At 19.4% G+C, this 21,970-nt stretch overlaps 1 protein-coding gene across 3 annotated transcripts; it reads right to left on the bottom strand.

Annotated features, from left to right (window-relative positions):
• Positions 1-437: 437 nt before the first annotated feature.
• Positions 438-19,676, bottom strand: LOC122712570 (DENN domain-containing protein Crag). Of its 3 annotated transcripts, XM_043932300.1 has the most exons (20): positions 19,095-19,395; positions 18,887-19,023; positions 18,475-18,808; positions 15,086-15,685; positions 12,906-13,486; positions 12,598-12,838; positions 12,257-12,527; positions 10,088-10,179; positions 9,711-9,961; positions 9,281-9,451; positions 9,063-9,191; positions 8,727-8,976; positions 8,278-8,395; positions 7,973-8,173; positions 6,377-6,601; positions 4,306-4,550; positions 3,092-3,350; positions 2,576-2,977; positions 1,542-1,714; positions 438-803 (listed from the first exon to the last, which is right to left on the bottom strand). In XM_043932300.1, the coding sequence occupies exons 2-20, from the start codon at positions 18,917-18,919 to the stop codon at positions 667-669; spliced, it is 4,713 nt and encodes a 1,570-aa protein (XP_043788235.1). In that variant the 5' UTR covers positions 18,920-19,023; positions 19,095-19,395; the 3' UTR covers positions 438-666. The 3 variants fall into 3 exon arrangements, with proteins under 3 accessions (XP_043788235.1, XP_043788238.1, XP_043788237.1); XM_043932303.1 differs by lacking the exons at positions 18,887-19,023; positions 19,095-19,395 and adding an exon at positions 19,416-19,676; XM_043932302.1 differs by lacking the exon at positions 19,095-19,395 and having other exon boundaries at positions 18,891-19,025.
• Between the last annotated feature and the right edge of the window lie 2,294 nt (positions 19,677-21,970).

A 21,970-nucleotide genomic window follows, 5' to 3' on the forward strand; every position in this document is an offset into this window, starting at 1 on the left:
ATTTAAACAGATTTTGAAAATTTTGTTATTTTTTATTTTTAAGTAAAAATTAAGATTAAAATTGATGATTCATATTTTTACGTTAAGAATATAATTTGAAATGTAATAACATAATTTGTATACTGAAAATTATATCCATTTTTTATCATTATATTATATCAACTAAAACAATTGCATTCATAGTTTTTAGATCAAGTCAGATTCTTTGGTACTGAATGATTTTTCTTATCGCGTTCATATGTATAACTATGAATATTCACATTTTAATAACAAAGTATATATGCAACTATATAATATATTCTTTTTTTTTAAATAGAAAATTATTGATAGTAATCGCATATTTCTGATAAAAAAGAATACATTATTCTTTAATCGAATATTTTAATATTTACGATTTTAGGCAAATTTCATTTGTTTATTTTTTAATTATGAAAAAAGTCTAAATTTTTAAAATAAATTAATTATCAATTTTCAATTTTCGTTTGGAAATAATAATTATAAATACTTATCTAAAATGTATAATTTACTATTAATTTTGACATGTTTTGTTTATATCGAAAATCAAGCTTTATAGATAAATCTATAGCATTTCTTACGAACGTCCTATTCATTTTCACAATATGTTACATTCGTATTATTAATATTTTGAGTTTTTTAATTTTAATTTTACACGTTTAGTTGCTTAAAGTAATGTCTGCAAAACACTGACATCATTGAGGGCGGAGCATCAATTTTACATAACAATTTTTCTTCTCTTTCCGTTAATTTTTCTAAAGCTAAAGTGTATTCTCTGTCAAAAACACCTGAAATAAACAAACAATTCATAATAAAGAATAAAATAAATATAATATATATATTATAAATAAATATAATAATAAACAATAATAAACAATAAAATAAAAAATAAGTATTGTTTATAATTATAATTATTAATTAATAGTATAATATAAAAAATAAATATATATTTAAATTTATGTATAATAATATTTATATTATTTTTTGTTTTTAACTATTAATTTTTTTATATAAATTGAGATATATAACAACAAAATGAATTATATTTATTAAATTCGTGATGTTGGTTAATTATTTAAAAAAAACGAAAATGTAAATTTAAAAAATTAACATTCAATGTATATATTATAAATATATGTATTATGAACTTTCTGAAATTGAAAAAATGAAAAAGAATTTTCCATGTATTCAACTTTCCTTTTATATATATGTTCAATAAAATTAAAAAAACTATTATTATTAATATACATAGTTATTTTAGATTTCATTGTATTTTTTACTGTTTCAGAATTTATTTTATAATTTTCAAAAATCAGTATCTTTTACGGAAATATGCTTTCGATTTTTGATGCTATATTGAATATTTTGATATTAATAATAAAACATTTTCATAAATTATATTTGTAATAAAATTTAATTATCTTTTTTATTATATGCGTGCGGTAAATTAAAATATAAATAAATACCTAAATAAATAAAAGGAATAAAATAAATTCTATTTTATAATTTAATAAAAATTAACGTACTTTGGTCAATATTTCCTCTTCCCAAAACTGTAAATGCCAGAAACAAAATATCTCGATATATAGAAAATAGTGGTTGATTAGATGATTGATTTTTATTTCTTTCTAAGGCCACTCTTTTTATAGGTTCCGCTAAATCATTTCGTCGAACGTTTGTGATTACCGATTGCATTAATCTAAAATATATAAAAATAATAAATGAAAAATTATAAATGGAGTAAATTTTTATAAATAAGAATTTTTAAAGATCTTTTATTCACTAATAATTATTATAAATAATAAAAAATAATAAAAAACAAATAATTAAAACATAATAATCATGCAAATGAACGAAAACTATGTTACTTATGTTCTTGATTTAAAAAAGATATTAATTGAAATCTTTCTATATTTATAAAATTATGATGATATTTTATTCTATTAAAGAATTAATTATTTCTAAAATTTAAAAACATTATCTATGAATAATTTCAACACAATAATTTTTTAGAAAATTTTTTGTCTATAAAATTTTTTTATAATAAAATTTCGAAATGATAAAAATGAAATTTAAAAATATTTTTTTTTTTTCTTATTCTTTGATTATTTGATTTTTTAATTTCTTTGATTTTTTTTATTTATTTTTTGATCTTTTTTATTATTTTTTGATTATTAAATTTTTAAAATAATAGATTTTTATAGATATTGCATTCAATAATTTATATTACTTAGAAAATATCAGTTGTAAGAATAATTTGAAAAAGAAAATTTCTATTTTAAATTTGTAAAAACACAGAATATTTAGGATTTTTCTTCAGGCATTAAATGATATGCTGATATTTTAGTGATGTCAATATTTCTATATATTAATCATTTTTACATTATCATTATCAATATTATATCGATTCAAATCGATCAATAATGAAATTATTAATAAATAAATTATTAATAAATAATTATAAATAAATTATGAATAAAATAAAGATGTTTTTTTATTACTAATATTAGGTAGCTATATATATATTATATATTTTATTATTATAGAAAGTTTAACTTACGTTTTGTCATCTGCAATATTTAACTTCCATTGAAGATACATAGGTAAACGATCCATGTGAAGTCTTTCGTTATCCCACATAGTTTTGACACCTACAGCATTATAATTTATGTGTTCTTTCTTCTTATCATTGCTTAGCCACAGATCAGGTAGATGACTCGTTAAATTAATTCTTTCGAAATACCATATAAGATTCCAATATACTATTGGATGTTCCTCAATAAACTTATGTTTGATAAGACACACATCACCCTCTTGACTTAAAACACTTTCTAGTTCTTTTCTTAAAACTAGAGGATTTAAGTATGGCACCGTAATAGGTTCTAATAATTCTCTTGGTTTATCTAGTAATTCAACCAAAGCTCCCATTAGAGGATCACTTTTCTTTTCATTTTCTTCGCATCTTTATAAACAAGAAAATATAAATAATATATATATGTAGAATATATATATATATATAATAATATACAATTTATAGAAAAAATTATATTTAAATAACTTTGTAAATTTAACATACCTATAATCTAATATTGTAATAGTAAGTAGAGGTACTGTTGCTTTATCACAGTACTGACAAACTGTGTTTAAATTCGAATCTTCTGGCTGCCAACCAGCCATTATTTCTTCATCATAAAGAATAGTGGCGCAATGATGACATCTACTTGCACTAGATAGTACAAGCTCAATAGCAATCCGTTCTTCTAATTCTCTTGATCCTTTTGGATATAAACATTCAGCTAAATCGTATAATGCATACGGATCTAGATTTCCATCTCCTATTTAAATATGATAGCAAATTGTTTGGAATTCATGCGTACATAGTACATATATACAGGATAAGAAGACCGAATTTTATCCTTCAATTTATTAATAATAATAAAAAATTAATTGTATTAACATATTAACAAAAGATATATTCTATTTTTATATGCTGATTTTGGTGGAACATGCTGATTTCGCGAACGTGTTAAAGAATTAAAATTCGAACTCGAAAGTTTAATGAGAATAATTAAATAATATTAAATATTAAAATATCATACAAATATAATATCTTGCAAAAAAATCCATTGATTCTTTTTAAGCTTATTATCAATGGATTAAAATACTTATGGAACATTCCTGAAGAATTTTATAAGCTTCGTTTTTATAATTTTAATATTTGCTTATTACAATACAATGAGATTTAGATAAGCAAAAATTGAACTATATAAATATTTAGTACATAAATAATAGTTATTGCTATTATTAGAAATTTTGTTTGACATTAATATCATTGATATATTTATTGTGATTCTTGACTCTTTTTATCTTTCACTCATTTTTTTTTTGTTTATTCAGCAAAATATAAAAAAAATTCTCATTGAGTTATGTCAGATTTTAATATCATTTTTTAATTAATATATTTAATATTATATAATAATTTAATAATTTATAATAATTAAATATCATTTTTAAATAAATATATAGTTTGAAATTTGATTTTTGGCACTTATTCAATATATAGTATTCTTTAATATCACTAATTTCAACTATTTGTGAAAATCTTTGAAACTTTTATTACACATATTAAAGTTTTATTATATTTTGTTAATACAAATAAATTTTTATGAAAATTTGAATATAAATTAAAAAAACATTAGAGGGACATTATTTGGACCTCTTATCCTATAATTTTGTATACTTTTTTTATTTTTTTTTGTTATATAAATAAAAAATTTAATTTTTACAAACCAGTTACTTTAAGAGGTTCATTTCTATCTTGTAAAGAACCATCCGTCATAGAATCCAACGATTCATGCGATGCTCCATGCGTTATTTTATATTCGCGTTCCTTTAATTTCACTGGAGTACTTGTTGCAGAAATAGCTTCTTTAATTTCGTCAAATTTTTTAACTACTGTCGTAGCAGCAGATTTTAAACTATTTAAACCACCAAGTATTATTTCATTGGATTTTTTTCCCGTCAAACTAGTAGGACTGAAACAAATAATATTCTTGATAATGATTTGATAATTAAGTTAATATAGAAAATAATCTAAAACTTAAAGATTAATAAAAATTAACAATTTTCATCAAAATAAGTGAAAAGAGATTATTATAGAACCTAAAATAAATTTTTTTAGCATAAAATTTAAAATATTTACGAAAATTTTGATATTATGTATCTTTTTATAAAATAAAGAAATAGAAATGGAACAAAAAAAAAATTCGGATTTTTTTTTGAAGATTCAAAAATTAAATTTAAAAATATAATCTAGATATCATAAATATATTTAGTAGTCTCACAATTATAAATAAAATAAATTTATATTGTATAATACAAAATGGGAAAGTAACGAAAGTACGTGAAAAAGCGTTCAATTAAATTCTTCTATTGAATTCTATGGAAAGATGATTTTAATAATAATTTTAAAAAAAAGCGAAAAGGTTTTGTGATTTATCTACATTCAATAAATTATAAAATTGACTATAAAATATTTATTAAGTTCTTTTTACTTTTTTCAATGAAAATTGAAAATATTTTTATAAACTTTTAATAATCATAGATTATCATCTTCAAAATTTTTCTTATAAAAGTAATGAAATTAATTAATCTTATTGAAAAAAATATTATAATATTAAAATTAAAATATTAAAATTTTATTAATATCATTATTATTGATATCATACTTTTAAAAATAGATTTTGAAACTCTTTCTTTTACATTTAAATTTATACATCATTCATTTTCGTTATTTTTGTGTATATAAAAATCATATAATAATAAATATAATAAAATTATATAATAAATATATAAATATTTATATAAATATTTTAATTATAAATTTATATATAAATGTTATAATGAAATATTTTATGATAATTAGGATAAAAAATAGAAGAAAGCAATTCTAATTGGATTGACTCTATGCTTTATAAACAGCTTTATTGAAGAGATATAAGTATATTGTGGTATTCTATCTAGAGAATATTGATGGATAGTTTTCTAAAATATTAATTATAATTTTAGTTATTTTAAATCTCTAGTTATTCTAATTTTAGTTTTGAAAAGTAAAATTAGAATAAAAGAGAATGAAAATATGTAATGAGAATAATATAAACAAATATAATAACTATTGTGATATGTGATAACTATTTAGAAAAAAAATTATTTTACCGATTTTTATGACCTTGAAATATATTGTTAAGGTCATTAAAATGGAGATGGTCTTTTTTCTAAATATTTATCGAATTTGTTTCCATTATATAGACAATATCTTGTCTGTAATTAAGCATTAATTAGTCATATGTTACAAAAGCAATATCTACGGATTTTAAAATAACTCATAAAATGTGCATTTTTAAACACTCATAATTTTTGATACGATGATTCCTTTAATTTATATTAATAATAATTTCTTTTATTTCTATTCATCAAATACAATTAAATAATAAAAAAATAAATAAAAAATGTCTCGTAAAACGAAGTTTAGCCCAGGTGATTACTATTATACAGATTATATTATAAATGTTCGAAAATTTAGAGTGACTTAGACTGTGAAAGCCATTTTTAACACCTGTTTTAAAAAAGAATATTTTGCGGTGGATGATGCAGAGTCAGTATCGACCTTTGATGTCGTTATTATGTTACGATCGGACGAATTGCAGCTACTGCTTTAGGGGCTTCTAGAGAATCACCCTGTATGTTGGGCCACAGGCAAAACGGTTGAGAACCGCTGTGTGAAATTAAATATTGAAATTGTGAAGAGTTAATGGATAATTTGTAAGTTTATGTTAGTAAATAATAGTAATATTTGCCTTACCCGAAGCTCAATTTCAAACTTGAACCTAAGCTTGAAAGACTGGAGGTAACGCTGTCCTTTTGAGACCAAAGACTGCTTATTTCTAGTCGTTCTCTTTCCTTATCCTGTTCGCCTTGCTGTGCTACAGAATGTGGCATAGTTTCACTTCTTTGTAAATGACCACCTATCGCTACACCAGTTTCATCTACTGTTTGATGAAATGTTGCACTACGAGGCAGAATATTACTGTAATATAAATAACAATTATAATAATGATGTACATGGACAAGAAATGATATACATGTGATGTGACAAGAAAATAATAAGATCGAATTTATCGATATATTTAGATACAATATTATTTTACGAATTTTTTGTATATTCTTCTTAATATTTTAATTTGATTACAGATAATATTTTATTATTTCATAAAATTAAAATTTAAATTTAAAAAACAATTTTTTTATTGTGATATTTTTATTTTTATTTTTTTTAGATATTCAAAAGTATCTTAAATATAAGGAAATTAAATGCAAATAAATTAGAAGAATTTTTAAAATCTTTTGAAAAATTATGTGATTCTTAAAAACTTTATATTATATTTCCTGAAAATTTTTTTTGCAGGAAAAAATAAATAAAAATATCTTGTGCATTAATATATTGTATTTTTATCAATTTTATTATATTCTTGTTATTTTATGTTGTTGCAATACTTTTTTAAATTTTTAAATTAAAATTGAATTTCAAAGTATCAAATCTTTCTATTATTTAATTATTTATTAATTTTTAAAATATACAATTATTCTTAAAAATATTTGAATATTGGAATTTATGAAAACAAATTGAAAAAAAAAATGTACTCTGAATTTGTATCAAATAATACATTTTTTACAAAAATATGATCATAAATCATATAAAGAAATTATTTTTGAAAAAGGAAGTAAACATTGATTGCTGTAAACATTGATTTTTTATATTAAAATGATAGAATTTCATTAAAAAGATAAAAATTGTTTGAATATAAAACAATAGAAATATGATAAATATTTATTTTAAAAAATTAAAAGTTTTAAAAAAATATTTTTTTTGAACTAAATATTTGAGACGATCACGTGATGAAAAATGTTTGACTATTGAAAATTTAAAAAAAAAAACTGTATGAATTAAATATTACTTTTTTTCACTAAGTGAAAAATAAAGCAAAAAAAGAAAATATGCAAATACATAGATTGTAAAAAAATATAGATGAAATCGAGAAGATATCATTGAAAAATTAAATTATGATCATTATAAGTTATTATTATAAAACAAAAATTCGTATGATTAAAATTTAGAGAAAAGAGTAAAGATGAATTAATTCGTTCGTTTTTGCTTGTATATATGTGTGTCTTTTTTTTATATTTTTAAAATCATGATTTTTAATTTTTATATTCATTATTCTATTAAATAAATAGATCATTTTTTGTTTTGTAAGAACTAGTCTCTTATTTTTTATAATCGATAATAGATATCTCAAAATATTATTTTTAAGTTTTTACGTTGAATTCTTAAGAAATCTTATGGTAATTTTATAAATTATTCTTATGCATCATTTATTAATTATTTAAAAAAACTTACCTTCGAAATAAAAGTGGTCCTCCTGGTCGTTCTTCAGCATTATTACAAACAGTTAAAGTACTTGTTGAACAATTTGAATCATTTTCTTCAGAAGGTGAAACAATCGGAGTTTCATCATTAATTAAAGCACCTAACGGATCATTTTCTGTGACTGGTGTACGAATAGGACTTTTTAATGGCGATTCTAGGTTTCGAATTATTCTGGAAATAAAGAAAAAATGCATTTGATAAATAGATATAATTTTTCTTTTAGAAATATATAGGTTCAAAAATAAAAATAAAATTATCATAATTTAAATAATTACCTTTGATTTAAATTATCCAATTCTTCTGTTTGTATAACATTTAATGTTGCAGAATCTTTAACAATACTATTTTGTCGTGGAAGTTTTTTTATTTCAAAAGGTCCATATTCTGGCAGATCTGAGACAGAGCTCCCTTTAGTAGCTACCAACAACAACAACAACAACAACAACAACAACAACAACAACAACAACAACAACAACAACAACAACAACAACAGCAGCAGCAGCAACAACAACAACAACAACAGCAACAACAGCAACAGCAACAACAACAACAACAACAACAACAATAATAGTGATGATGATGATGATGATGATGATGATGATGATGATGATGATGATGATGATGATGATGATGATGATGATGAAGGGAGGGAAGGAGAGAGGGAGGGAGGGAAAGAGAAAGAGAGAGATTGATTTAATATCTAGAAAAAAGAAATAATACTCACAATCGCTATGAGCAGCTTCTGTATCTTGAGAATGAGAACTGTCAAGACTAGATCTAGAAAATGCATGTTCCATACTTGCAGTTTTGCCATCAATAGATAACAATTCTGCATTCGAACTTAATCTTCTTCTGGCACTTCTTTTACCAGCTCTTTTAAATAGAGCAGCTCCAACTATGGCATTTCTTAATTTATTCCACATTAACTGACTTGAATTTGTCATATCAGATGGCCATGTTGCTTCAAGTACAGCCTAAGCACGTAACAAGAAAGTATATTTCATAATTGTACTCGATTTTTTATGTTTCTAAGATAATCGTTATTTATTAAGGATTGTACCTTATTGTAAAATCCATAAGTGAGTGCGTTTGGTTGTACACCACTGCGTTTCATATGAAATAACAATTTTACAGCTAAAACAGGTTGTCCATAGACGCCACATAATTGCATCATAGCTCTATAGCAAACCTAAAATCGATATCTTTTACGGTAAGATTCGTTAACATAATTTAATTGCAACAAATATTTTAATACATAAGAACGGAAAAAAAATTTACTTCTTCAATAGGATCAAGATGTAATTTCGGCATTTTAACTAATAAATCATAAGCTTGATGTAAGATTGTAGCTGGTTGATTGGAAGTCTGTAGCATAGCCGGTAAATGCAAGAACCAAAGACTATAACATGTTCCAAGCAGACATCTACCCCATCTATCTGGCATTGCTGCCTAGAAAAACATTTTAAATTATTATAAAAAAAAAAAAAAAATAAAAAAAACTTTTATATTTTGAATTATAGAATTGCAATATTAGAACAAAATATTATTTAAATAATATTGCTCTACTTGATATAATAATTATATAGATTTCCAAAAAAAATTTATTATTGCTATTTGCTAAATATATTAATATTATAAATTAATATTGAATGTGTAATTTTATTCAAAATTTAACTGAAAAATATATTTTTAGAAAATATTTATTTACTTGTTTACGTGCCATCCTTTGTGCCACTTTAATTTCGTGTTTAGTTCTACGTGCCATAGGACTTCCTGGTACTATTCCAAAGGCACTTAAATCTGGATTTCTTATGTTGAAATTTTTTTGTGGTCTTATTAATTCAGGATTCAATTTAAATGTACGATATATAATCGATGGTTGATTTAGGACAGGTTCAGGAGGAGGTATGAATACTGTTCGTTCGCTATGTTGAGATTCATCCAATTCCAAAAGAGGCACTAAAATAAGTATCTTAAGTTAAGATGTTTTTTTATTATTTAAATAACTATTAATTATTAAATTAATTAATGATTTATGATATTTTGTGATTGTATATTTATAAATTGATAAAAATATATTCTCACCGTTTTCGTCCTCAACACGTTCGGTACATTCATCAAAAAATGCTAAACCTGCCATGTCCATATCAGATACAAAACTTCTTTCTTCTATAAATCTAAAAAATATAAAAGGATGTGATATATTATAAAAATATCGATCTTGAATGAAAGACATGTATAGAAAAATTACAAAATTTTTTATAATATCTTATAAATAATATATATATTCTATTATTATAAATAATAATAGAAAAGAAAGAAAATAGAAAAAAAAAATAAAAATGAAATATATTTTATTAACGATTTATCTCAACATATTTATAAATATACTGATATATTATTACAAAAAATAAAAATTTATTAAAATTGTTAAATTAATCTCATTGTTGTAAATGTGTGTATTCAATATTATATAATTTATAATATAATTATTATACAAATTATATTGATTATCTGCATATAAATATTTTTCAAGACTAACTTTTTATTCTTTGAATATATATAGGAAAACACATTTTATAGGATTGATGAGAATTAATAATTTTTGTCTTTAGCCGTAAAAAATCTAGTCCAAATATGAAAATTTTAATGACTTATTTTAAATTTTAAATAATATCCAAACATTGTATTTCATCATATTGATCATTTGTAAATTGATTGATTCGATGAATAGTCAATATCGTCATAATTGAAAAAAGTAAAAAAAAATAAAAAAAAATAAAAAAAAAATTATAGAAATAAACAAAAAAATACAATATATTTTTAATATATATAAAAACAAAAATCATATTTAGAATTAAATAATATTTAATTATATTAATTAATATTAATTAATAATTAAATAATTTAGAATAAAAAAGTAAGATAAGAAAATTTAAAATGATAATAATGAAAAAAATATTTTATATAAAATAGATTATAAAAAACGAGAATATTACTATATAAGGAAATATTTAAATAAGAAAATTTATATAAAAAAAATTAAAAATATTTTACGATAAAATAAATAGCATAAAAGAATAGTAAAGAAAATTCTATTACTAAAAACAAAAAGATTGTTGAAAGTTGTATTTTTCAATATTTTTTGAAAAACAATTGTCTTATATGACTAAATAATAAAAAAACTGTGATCCTTTTTTCTTTAGATATTAATCTGTCGTAGCAAATATAAAATATTTTATAATATATCATGTTTTTACGAGCCATTGCGGTAAATATAAATATAATATAAATTGTATTTTTATATAAATTATATATAAAATTGTAAATAAAAATAAATAAAAAAATAATTGTAATAATTTTTTTGAAACAGAATTGTTACAATATTCTCATAAGAATCGCGATTTAGACTAAAAAACATTGGAACAGAATTTACAAGATAAACAAAATGGACATATTTTAATATTATTTACTGTTGAGAGTTTTTAAAAGTTTTTGTAAAAAAAAAAAAACATTTTATATAATATATAATATATAAAATGTAATAAATAAAATGTTAATAGTTTTTACCCAAAAAACTTTTACTTTTTTTACCAGAATATTGTGTAATCTATGTTTGTAAAAACATGTTATTTAATAAATTTGTTTCTAACTTTATTATACATCGTAGAACATTAATTATATAATTTGTTATTATAACTTTCTTAAGCTGCTTCTATATATAATATAGTAATATAAATGTGAAATAATGATTGCTCTTTATTAAGCATAAAAAGCTAAGATTTTTATTATCCAAATATTCAAATAGTCAAAATAGTCATTATAATTTAAATTCCATTTTAAAAATCAATATAAATAAATATATAATTTCAGAATTGTTATTCAGAATCTATTAGAACTTGTACAATCAGAATATCTAAGTGTTCAAATTAAAAAAAATTATATTTTGATATTGTATTTATATATCCAGATAATAATTGTATTTCGATATTTACATATCCAGATAATAAGAGTTTTGAGAATTTAAATTAATGCAAATTATTTAAATTGCATTTATTCAATATATTCAAATACTTAGATCTAAAATAAATGACTTCAAAATCAAAATTCGAATTGATTCAGCAATAAGAATACTATAAAGAATCGATGTTCAATTATAATACTATTATAATATAATAAAACTAATAAATATCTTAAAAATAATTTGTTAAATTAAATACTAGAATTATATAAGAGAAATTAATAAAAACAAACCTTATAAACATTTGCGTTTTTACTAACATACTATAAAATTTTGCATGAGCTTTGTCTCGACTTCTGAGAAATGCTAATATGTTGAATAAACTAGTTGGATCTGTAGAACCAACCGTTGGTGCTTTTGTAATTGGTAATAAAAAAGCGCGATAACCTTTGAGTATAGTAGCGGTAAATCTTAAAAAAGCATCTTGTATTTCAAGCTCTAAAGTTTGTTCTTTTCGTTTTTGTTGAAATTCTTTGTCCACACTGAATTCTTCATCCTCTGTATCTAAAAATTAAATTAATTAAAATAGTATAAAAAATAAATAAGCATAAAAATAATGAAGTGCTAAACATACCTTTCATGGATGAATAACTTTTGCCCAAAGAAATCAATTTTGAATAAAGATGTTCTAACCAATTTCTAAGTTGCCTAGCTGCTTTTTTCGGTAATAATTTCACATTTAAATATTTTTTGTCATCACAAATCGCTATGTTATTTGTATCTAAATTTACACAATTAACATCGGAAGGAGGATCATATAAATCGAAAAATCTAGAATCCACACCAATTAAAAATGGCAATGGAGCATGTAGAACCTACAATTGCAAATATATTATTACCTTTGTCGGTTTAAAATTAAATCGATAAAATAAAATACGTTACTTCAGCCAATCCAAGAGGACACAAAGGTATATATGGACATTGCCATTTAAATGGAAATAGTATCATAGCGATTGCTTCGCTCACCGATGTAAGTACATCAGGACGTAATGAATGTACAAGTATTTTCTGTTCAGTAAGGATTAATAATAATATAAGTAAACAATTATCAGGTCCTAAATTGATGAGTAACTGACGAAAACTGGCACCCGATCTAGGTAGTGCCAAATCTTCTGGTTGTGTCAAAATCAATCTGTTCTTAGTACTTAACTGCACAAGAATTCTGGGTCTCTGTGGACTTGGAAATGGTATATCATACAAAAAATATGCTATATATTTTTCAATAGGAACTGGTTGAGATTTGTTATTACACATGCTATGTAAAAAAACTAAAAATTTTTCAAATGTGTCAAAAAATGGCCAATGTGATAAGATGCATATAGATTTACTAATATTCAAAGATTGCGTTGCAGGATTTGTATATTGCAATTTTTCTAACTGCGATTCTGTAAGCTTTTTAAATATTCCGGATTGTTTATATGTTTTCATTTTTACTTGTTGATAATCAATATCTGCATGTTCAACTGAAACAAAAAAATAAGAAGGACTTTATATTTTTAACAAAAATTGCTATTTTTTTAAGACTTAAATTTTTTGCTCTCTTATCACCTTGATGTCAATACTCGATCTAGTATTAAATTTTTCTGTGAACAAATCAAATCCTATAAATTTTTTCATTTTTACATTTATTTAATGTTTCAATTCTCATATTGGCATAATTATATTCTCCTTTGCAAAAATACTTTAAGGAAATAGTTTGTAAGAGAACAAAAGATTAGGAATTAGAAATTCTAAACATAGAATCTTGACAATATTTATAAATGAGAAATATAAATATTACATATATATATATATATATCTTAAATAATTTAACACAAATAAACTTATCATTTGAATTTGTAATTTTCTTTATTTATGAGTTTTTGGAAATATTTGTCTATATATGGTATATGAATTTTATAAAAACTGATTGATATTTGATCAATTATGAATATTTATATCTATCCTAGATCATCCAGATATCATTTGAATAAACAATTTTTATAATATTTCGCATTTCAAAAAATTAAGAATTCAATATTTGGTAAATTGTATTGGAATTATAAAATTAAATAAGAAAAAATATATATCAGAAATAATAAAAAATAAAAAAAAAAGAAAATGATGACTCACCATTTGATTTTAATTATTTAGATATCTATTTAGCATGGTGAAAAAATATTAATAATATGTAGAATGAAAAAATAGTGAATTACATTGTAATGAATTATTATTATAATATAGACAAAATCAATCTAAATCAATTGCAATTATGTATTTAGTTAATTTTCTGTTTTGTAATCATATAGAAATTATCTTACAGAAATTATATATTGTAATAGTTTATAATAATAGTTTATAATAAATTTTATATATGAAACATTGATGCGAATACTATAAGTGATCAGTTTTGATAACAAGTAGCAAAAAATATGAAATTTTATATTAATTGTAAGTAATTATACATAAATATATATATATATGTTTATCATTGTTTTTGGAATAAAAATGTAATGACTTTTGATGAATAGTCAAATAATTAAAGTCATCTCAATTTTCCTTTTAAAATTTTTTCTATTCTAACTCTAATTTTGTTCTTATGAATTAGAAATCATATAATTTTTGTATCTTTAATTTTTGTTTTCAAAAAAAGATTTCAAAATTCGAAATTAAATTTTGAAGAATGATTTTTTAAATTTGAATTACTTCAGTTAAAAAAAAAATATATATATATCTAATATATTTGCTTGTTCTTTAAATTTAAATAAAGTTTTGTTTAAATTGGAATCAAGAATGATTTTTTAAATTTGAATTACTTCAATTAAAAAAAAAATATATATATATATCTAATATGTTTGCTTGTTCTTTAAATTTAAATAAAGTTTTGTTTAAATTAGAATCAAAAATTTTTTGCAATTATAGATAAAATATCTCATGTTTTTTATTAGGTGTTTAAGTCTTTTATTCGAAAATTTATAATAGTAATATTATAATATTATAATAATATTATAATTAGGTATATATTTATAGTAATATATATATATAGTGTATATAGTATATATAGTAATATATATAATACTTACCAGAATTTTTTATATTTTCCATAAATACATCTGGTTGTTGATTTTCTTTAAAATTTGGAATATCCATTTCTAATTCAAGTTCCTCATAAAATGTTAATGCTGATCCATATATTTTTTGAGCTGCATCAGCAACCGTTAAAACAAATGTAGAAAATACTGGTTTAGGTTTACATGCCACTTTGGGCCAACATTCTATTGTTGCTCCCATTGGTAAACAAAACATTGCAACAGAATTTGGAAAAATGAAGCTACTATAATCAACTATCGGATATTTATACAATATTGTAGGTTTAAATGATATCAAATTTGCCCGATTCATAGATTTCTTGTAACACAAAAACACATCACTACCCAGCATGCCTTTGTTTAAATTTTTATTGATGACACAGAATGCATGTGGGGGAGTTTCTCCTTTATTTGTTAATATCACACAAATATCAGTCACAACTAATGAATTGCATGGCATTTTACGACTTGCACGTCTATATGTCACAAATATTCTTGATGTTGAGTTATTTACATTAGCTAAATGTCCTTTCGGAGTTTCTAATATCATCTCTGCATCTTGCATTATACGTTCTTTACCATCATATATTACACCTGTAATATATGTATTTCTTAATACTTTACAATGATATTAATTTTATTATATTAATAATTATTAATTAATTCTATATAATTACAAAATTTCAAATTCATAAAATTTTCAATGTATATTAATTTAAACTGTATCACTAAAATAATAGCAAAAATTAAAAAAGAATTTATCTTATTAAATTATAATTATAATTTTTTATTTTTAAATGTTTATTGCAAAATTATAATTTCTTTATATTAAATATTACTTATAATATAATTGAAAAATTTAAATTAAAAAATTAATAAATTTAATATTTTCTTATTTTTTAAATTAAGATTTAACACAATTAAAGACATCTGTTATAAATTAATTTATATTAATTAATATTAGTAATTCATATCAATAGTATATTATTTAAAATACTTATTTTATTAAACATATTGAAGAATTAAACATGTAAACCTAATTTCTATACTATATACTATACTAAAATTATATAAAAAACAAGAACATGCAATATTTTTTTAAATAAAATATTATAATTCCATAAAAATAATGATTTGTAAATCTAGTTCTAATAGCTATCAACAAGTATAATAAGCAATATTTTGATGTATTTTTATAATTTTATTAATGGTATTTTACATATATAAATTACACATTATTTTATTAATTATTTAAATCATATTATTTTATATATAAAAAATACTCATGAGTCAATCATCTTAAAGTATGTAAAAATTTTAAATACCAATTAATTATTCCATATATATATAAATTTAATTAATTATTATTTGTAATTGAAAAATTAATTCAAGTAATTATAAGTTAATATTATAAAATTTAATTCAAATAATTTAATTTTAATTAAATTTTAATTTAAATAATTATAAGTTGATACTATAAAATTAATATTTACAAGACAAAAAACCTAAAATAAAATTGAAATATCAATATTACATTATTTATTCTAATTTATTAGTTTAGAAATCTTAATAATTCATTAATAAGAAATCTTTAGATTTAAAAAAAAAACATTTGAAAAATTAATGTAATAGTTTATAAAATATTTTCAAAATATTCTACAATAACAGAAAATAAAAAAAATAAAAAAATAAAGTAAAACTTTTTCAACATTGTCAAAAATATTTATGTGAATTGGATAATAAATATATCTAAAATTACAAAAATTAAAAAAAAAATGTATAATTTTTATGTGTAATATATTATAATAATTAATAATTAAGACAATTATAAAGAGAATGTAACAAAGCATAAATAAATATATTGATATATTGAATAATATCGATTACAAATAAGATATAGTAATATTTTCTATTTGAATATTAACATAAATAATAACATGTATTTATAAGTATTTACAAATCCAACATCTTTTTCTTCTAATTACATTAATTTATATATTTTGTCAACCTACCAAAAATATTAAAATGACTTATTTTTAATGAATTACCATATTTCTCTATTACTTACAATAAATGTATATATCTTCTAGAATTTCAAATTTATTTGTTATTTAATCACAATTTATATGTCCTTGATGATTTCAATTTGAGTAAAATAAACTTTTTGTCTTGTATAATTTTCCAAAAAGAGCTTAAAACTGATCCAAACTGGAAGATGGAAGAACTATGATACCTGACTTAATGATTATATTTAAATATTTTCTATATATTTTAAAAATATATTTCATAAAACTTCATAAAAAAAATTTTTGAATTTAATTTTAAATATAAGAAATTAATCTCATAAATACTTATATTTTCAAAATTTGTCAAATTTTATGAAAAAAAAATTTATATTTCTTGTAACTTTAATGAAAAACTTTAAACATATATTATTGCTTGTATTATACTTTAAATTTTTATATAAAATAACAAAGGTATATTTAGTTAATTAGTTAATTAATATTTAGTTAATTTAATGAATTAACAAATGATCTTGATCGTTATATTAAATGATCAAGAGTAAAAAATAATAAATAGTTTATCTTAAAGTATTTTACTGTATTGCAATAATTTTATTTTTTCCTTTATTCTATATAAAAATTTGTAATGAGATTTAATAATTCATCTCATATTATACATAAATATTGCACATTCTTTTTTAAAGATTTTATATTTCTTTTATAAAATTTATTAAACTGATATAATTAAATATTATACAATAAATTTTTTCAAATATTATTTATGTTTTTTTATACTATAATATATTTTAAATATGAAGATTATAAAATATTTCTCATTATATATTGCTTATTTCCATGAAACATATGTAACAATAGAGTATAATATAAACAAAGTATAACATTTATAAGACAAAAATTAATAAAAATAAAAATAAAATAATATATTATCTTTTATTATGTATTAAACATGAAAAATAAAATTTTTATTTATATATAAAATATATAAAATAAATTATATATATAAAATATAAATGATATTGATTAGTTATGATTATTGTAATAATATGTAACTATAATCTTTTTATTATATTCAATATATATTAAAAATCAAAATATTCTATAATTTAAATCAAAATATTTTATCATTTATATTATCAATTTCTTAAGTATTAAAATATAAAATTAATAAAAATATTTTTAAATTTATTAAATTTTTTTTTAAGTTTATTATAAATGTTTTATTTTTATTATTGTATTATTTTTTTTATTATTAAAATATTTATAACTATTGTATATAATGTAAAATAAATATAAATTGTAAAATATAAGTATTAAATTATTTATATATAAAATATTAATATTTTTAAATTTTTATCTTACCTATATCAACTAATGGTGGTTTATCACGTCCTCGACGATAACATAAATAACATTCATTTGTTCTTAGACTTCCATGATTTAAATCAGCAGGTAAACCTGAAACAGTATGTTCTAACAAAACATACCCTTCTGGACATTTTTCACCCAATGCAGGAAATATGATAGCAAGATCAGTAATTGGAGGTTTCATATTAATATCTTTTACATGTGTTCCTTCTTGATACCAATCTTCTAATTGGTCATTATTTTCATTATCATTATCAAAATCATTGTCTTGTCCAGATAAACCAGCAATAACAAAATAATCTGCTACCCTCCTTTCATCCATGATTATCTAAATATTAAAATACAATATATAATATAATTTATTATATATATAATATAATATAATTTTATTATAGAATAAATTTACCAACTTTAAACAACAAAGCTTTTCACATGTCATTGAAAAAATCTTTTCTTATCTTTTTTTATGTATTTTAAAATTATTTCCTTTGATAGTCATTAAAAATATCATTCTGATAATAATCATTATTTTCCAAAAACATCCTATAAATTTATAGAATTAATTATTAATATATTACTAATATTCATTAAAAAAATATTTTTTTCTAAATTACCTTTTGGATAATATATAAATTCTAATCATTCAGTTTTTTTAATTAAATCTATGTTTCAAACTTTCCAAGGTTATCACTTAATACAATAATAAAATTTAAATTTTGAAGAAAATACGGATATATTTGTTCATATATTTACAATATTCACAATTATTCTGCTAAAAACGTATTCTCTAGAAATGTAGAATTACATACATGCTGATTTAAATTACATGAGTTTTCTTATAAATGCAAAAAGTTATGAAATAAATGATTATGTTTTTTTAAAGTCAATAAAAAAATTCAGAAATAAATAATAAGTCATAAAAATTAAAACAATACTTCTAATATTTATAGGTTTTCACAAATATTTTATATAATAATCACAACAAAACTTTTTTCACAAGTCGTTTTGAAAGTTAAATATTTCTAGGTTATGTGTCATACCAACTATCTTATACGCGTTTACTCTAATCACGAGTGACGTTATTGAAATGTGACGCAAATTTTCTATTGAAAACTAAATTTTTTTTATATGTTTTTTACTTTGTTGTTTTTTTAAATAAATATAATAAATGATTTCATAGAAAATTACAAAGGAGAAGATATGTGTAGATATAAGATTTGCTTATTATTATATTATATGTATCAATTTTTTAAATTATGAAATATTTCTAAATATTAATACACAATCAATGTAATCTATTATTATTTTTTTAAATAATATATATATATATTTTATATTTATAATAACTCTTAAAACTTTAAATATACTATATTAGATTACACTTAAAAATATATAAGTATATATATATTATTATTACAAAGAATATAATAAATATAGTAAATATTAATATGTATAGTAACAAAACAAAACATATATATATATATATATATATTATATAAAATATTTAAATAGATTTTTCTCAGTTTATTAAATTTTTTTTATTTTTTTTAATAAAATTTTTATAATTATTATTTACATATTATTAATATTACACATTAACAATATTTTTTGTAAAAATATAAATAATGCACAATATTATCATTATTAATATTATATAAAAATCATATTTTATATAAAAAATTAGTGTAATGTTTTTATGAAAAATTATTTATAATATATATATATATATTTATATATATACATATATACACATATATATATTACAATATATATAAATAAAATATAAAATTTAAAAAAACAAAAAATTGGAATAAATAGGTAAATTTATAATCATAGGTTAACAAAAGGAAAAGAACAAAAAAATAATAAATATATTCAATAATATGTACATGTAGATTTAAATAATAAAATAATTTCAATTATAAATTTTTAACTTTTTAACTTTACTTTAGTTTTATATTATAATAATAACTAATATATTTTATATAATATTTATAATATACATTAAACTTTATAATATATATATGTATATTATTATAATTATAAATTTTAAATATAATATTATAAAAATATTTTGGAAAATTTGTACATAAAATAATTTTTTTTATATACGAATAATTAAGTTTATATTTATTATTAAATTAATAATATTTTAAAATTACTATAATTTTGATTAAATATATTGAATCATGTATTGAATATTAATTATATGTATATTTATTCATACATATATAATACATTTTATTTATATTATATATTCTATATAGAATATTTATAAAAATATAGAACAATTTTGAGTGGTCAATTCTAGATATCAAAACAATAAAAAAAGTTTATTTATACATATGCTTATTTAATGAATTATAAGCAGTTGAAATTTATATTAGATTGAGTGAGATGACGATAAAGAGGCATTCAATTGAGCACGTAGTACTGTACCGCAATGTCGCTTGTATGGAAATTTTATCTCAAGGAAAAGATAATTTATTGATATCCTTTTAAAAGTACAATTAACTCTTTCAGAATTTTAATATAATATGTAATCTATGTATATCATAAAAAATAATAAAATAATAAAAATTTCAAAATGAAATTCATTTATTATTTAACAAAAATTTATTTCGAAATTACAAATTACAATATATTTCATTATATTTAGCACTAATACAATGATTATACCATATTTTATTTAAAATCATAGATAAATTCATTATATTATATTGAAGCTATCAAATTAAAATCCATCCTTAAAGGATTTTGAATTGAAAAGGTTGAATGTTTTTCTACATATAATTTGTCTATTTAAATATCTTATATGTAAGAGAATTAAATTATAATTTTATTTAAAAAATTAAAGTCTATTTTAATAAAAAATTATAAACAAACTATATTCTTTTTTAGTAAGAATATATACAAAAAAGATTTGAAATAATACTAGAAAAAAATTTGATTTGTTATATAAAAGTAAATAAAATAAATTTTTACATATGAGACTTTACTTTTGAAAAATTTTTTTTAATTTGTTAAATGTTTTTTATATCTTTTATGAAATAATATAAAATAAATTATAATTTATAATAAAAAGAATAAATGAAATTTAAAATTAAAAAAGAATAAAAATGCTTATCATTAAATTCAGAAAATCTTTTAAATAATATACATTAAATAAATAATTACATATAACTGATAAAAAAATTATATAAAAGAATATTATATAAAGAATAAATTAAAAATTAATATTCTAAATTATAATTTTCTAAATTATATAATTATATTTTATAAGGAAAGTAAATTTAATATTTTTAAATTAATAATAATAGTAATTAATATCTATATAAAAAAATAATTGTATATTTAAAAAAAATATTTTTTTAAAATTATATTGTAATTCTTATTTATTAAATGAAATTAATCTGTTCATATTTATTTGTTTTAATTTCATTTATTTTTAATTTTTTCTTTGCATTATATACATTACTTATGTTATACT

The sequence above is a fragment of the Apis laboriosa genome, unplaced genomic scaffold (assembly GCF_014066325.1).
Source record: "Apis laboriosa isolate Shangri-la unplaced genomic scaffold, ASM1406632v1 scaffold202_cov151, whole genome shotgun sequence".
NCBI classification, from domain to species: domain Eukaryota; kingdom Metazoa; phylum Arthropoda; class Insecta; order Hymenoptera; family Apidae; genus Apis; species Apis laboriosa.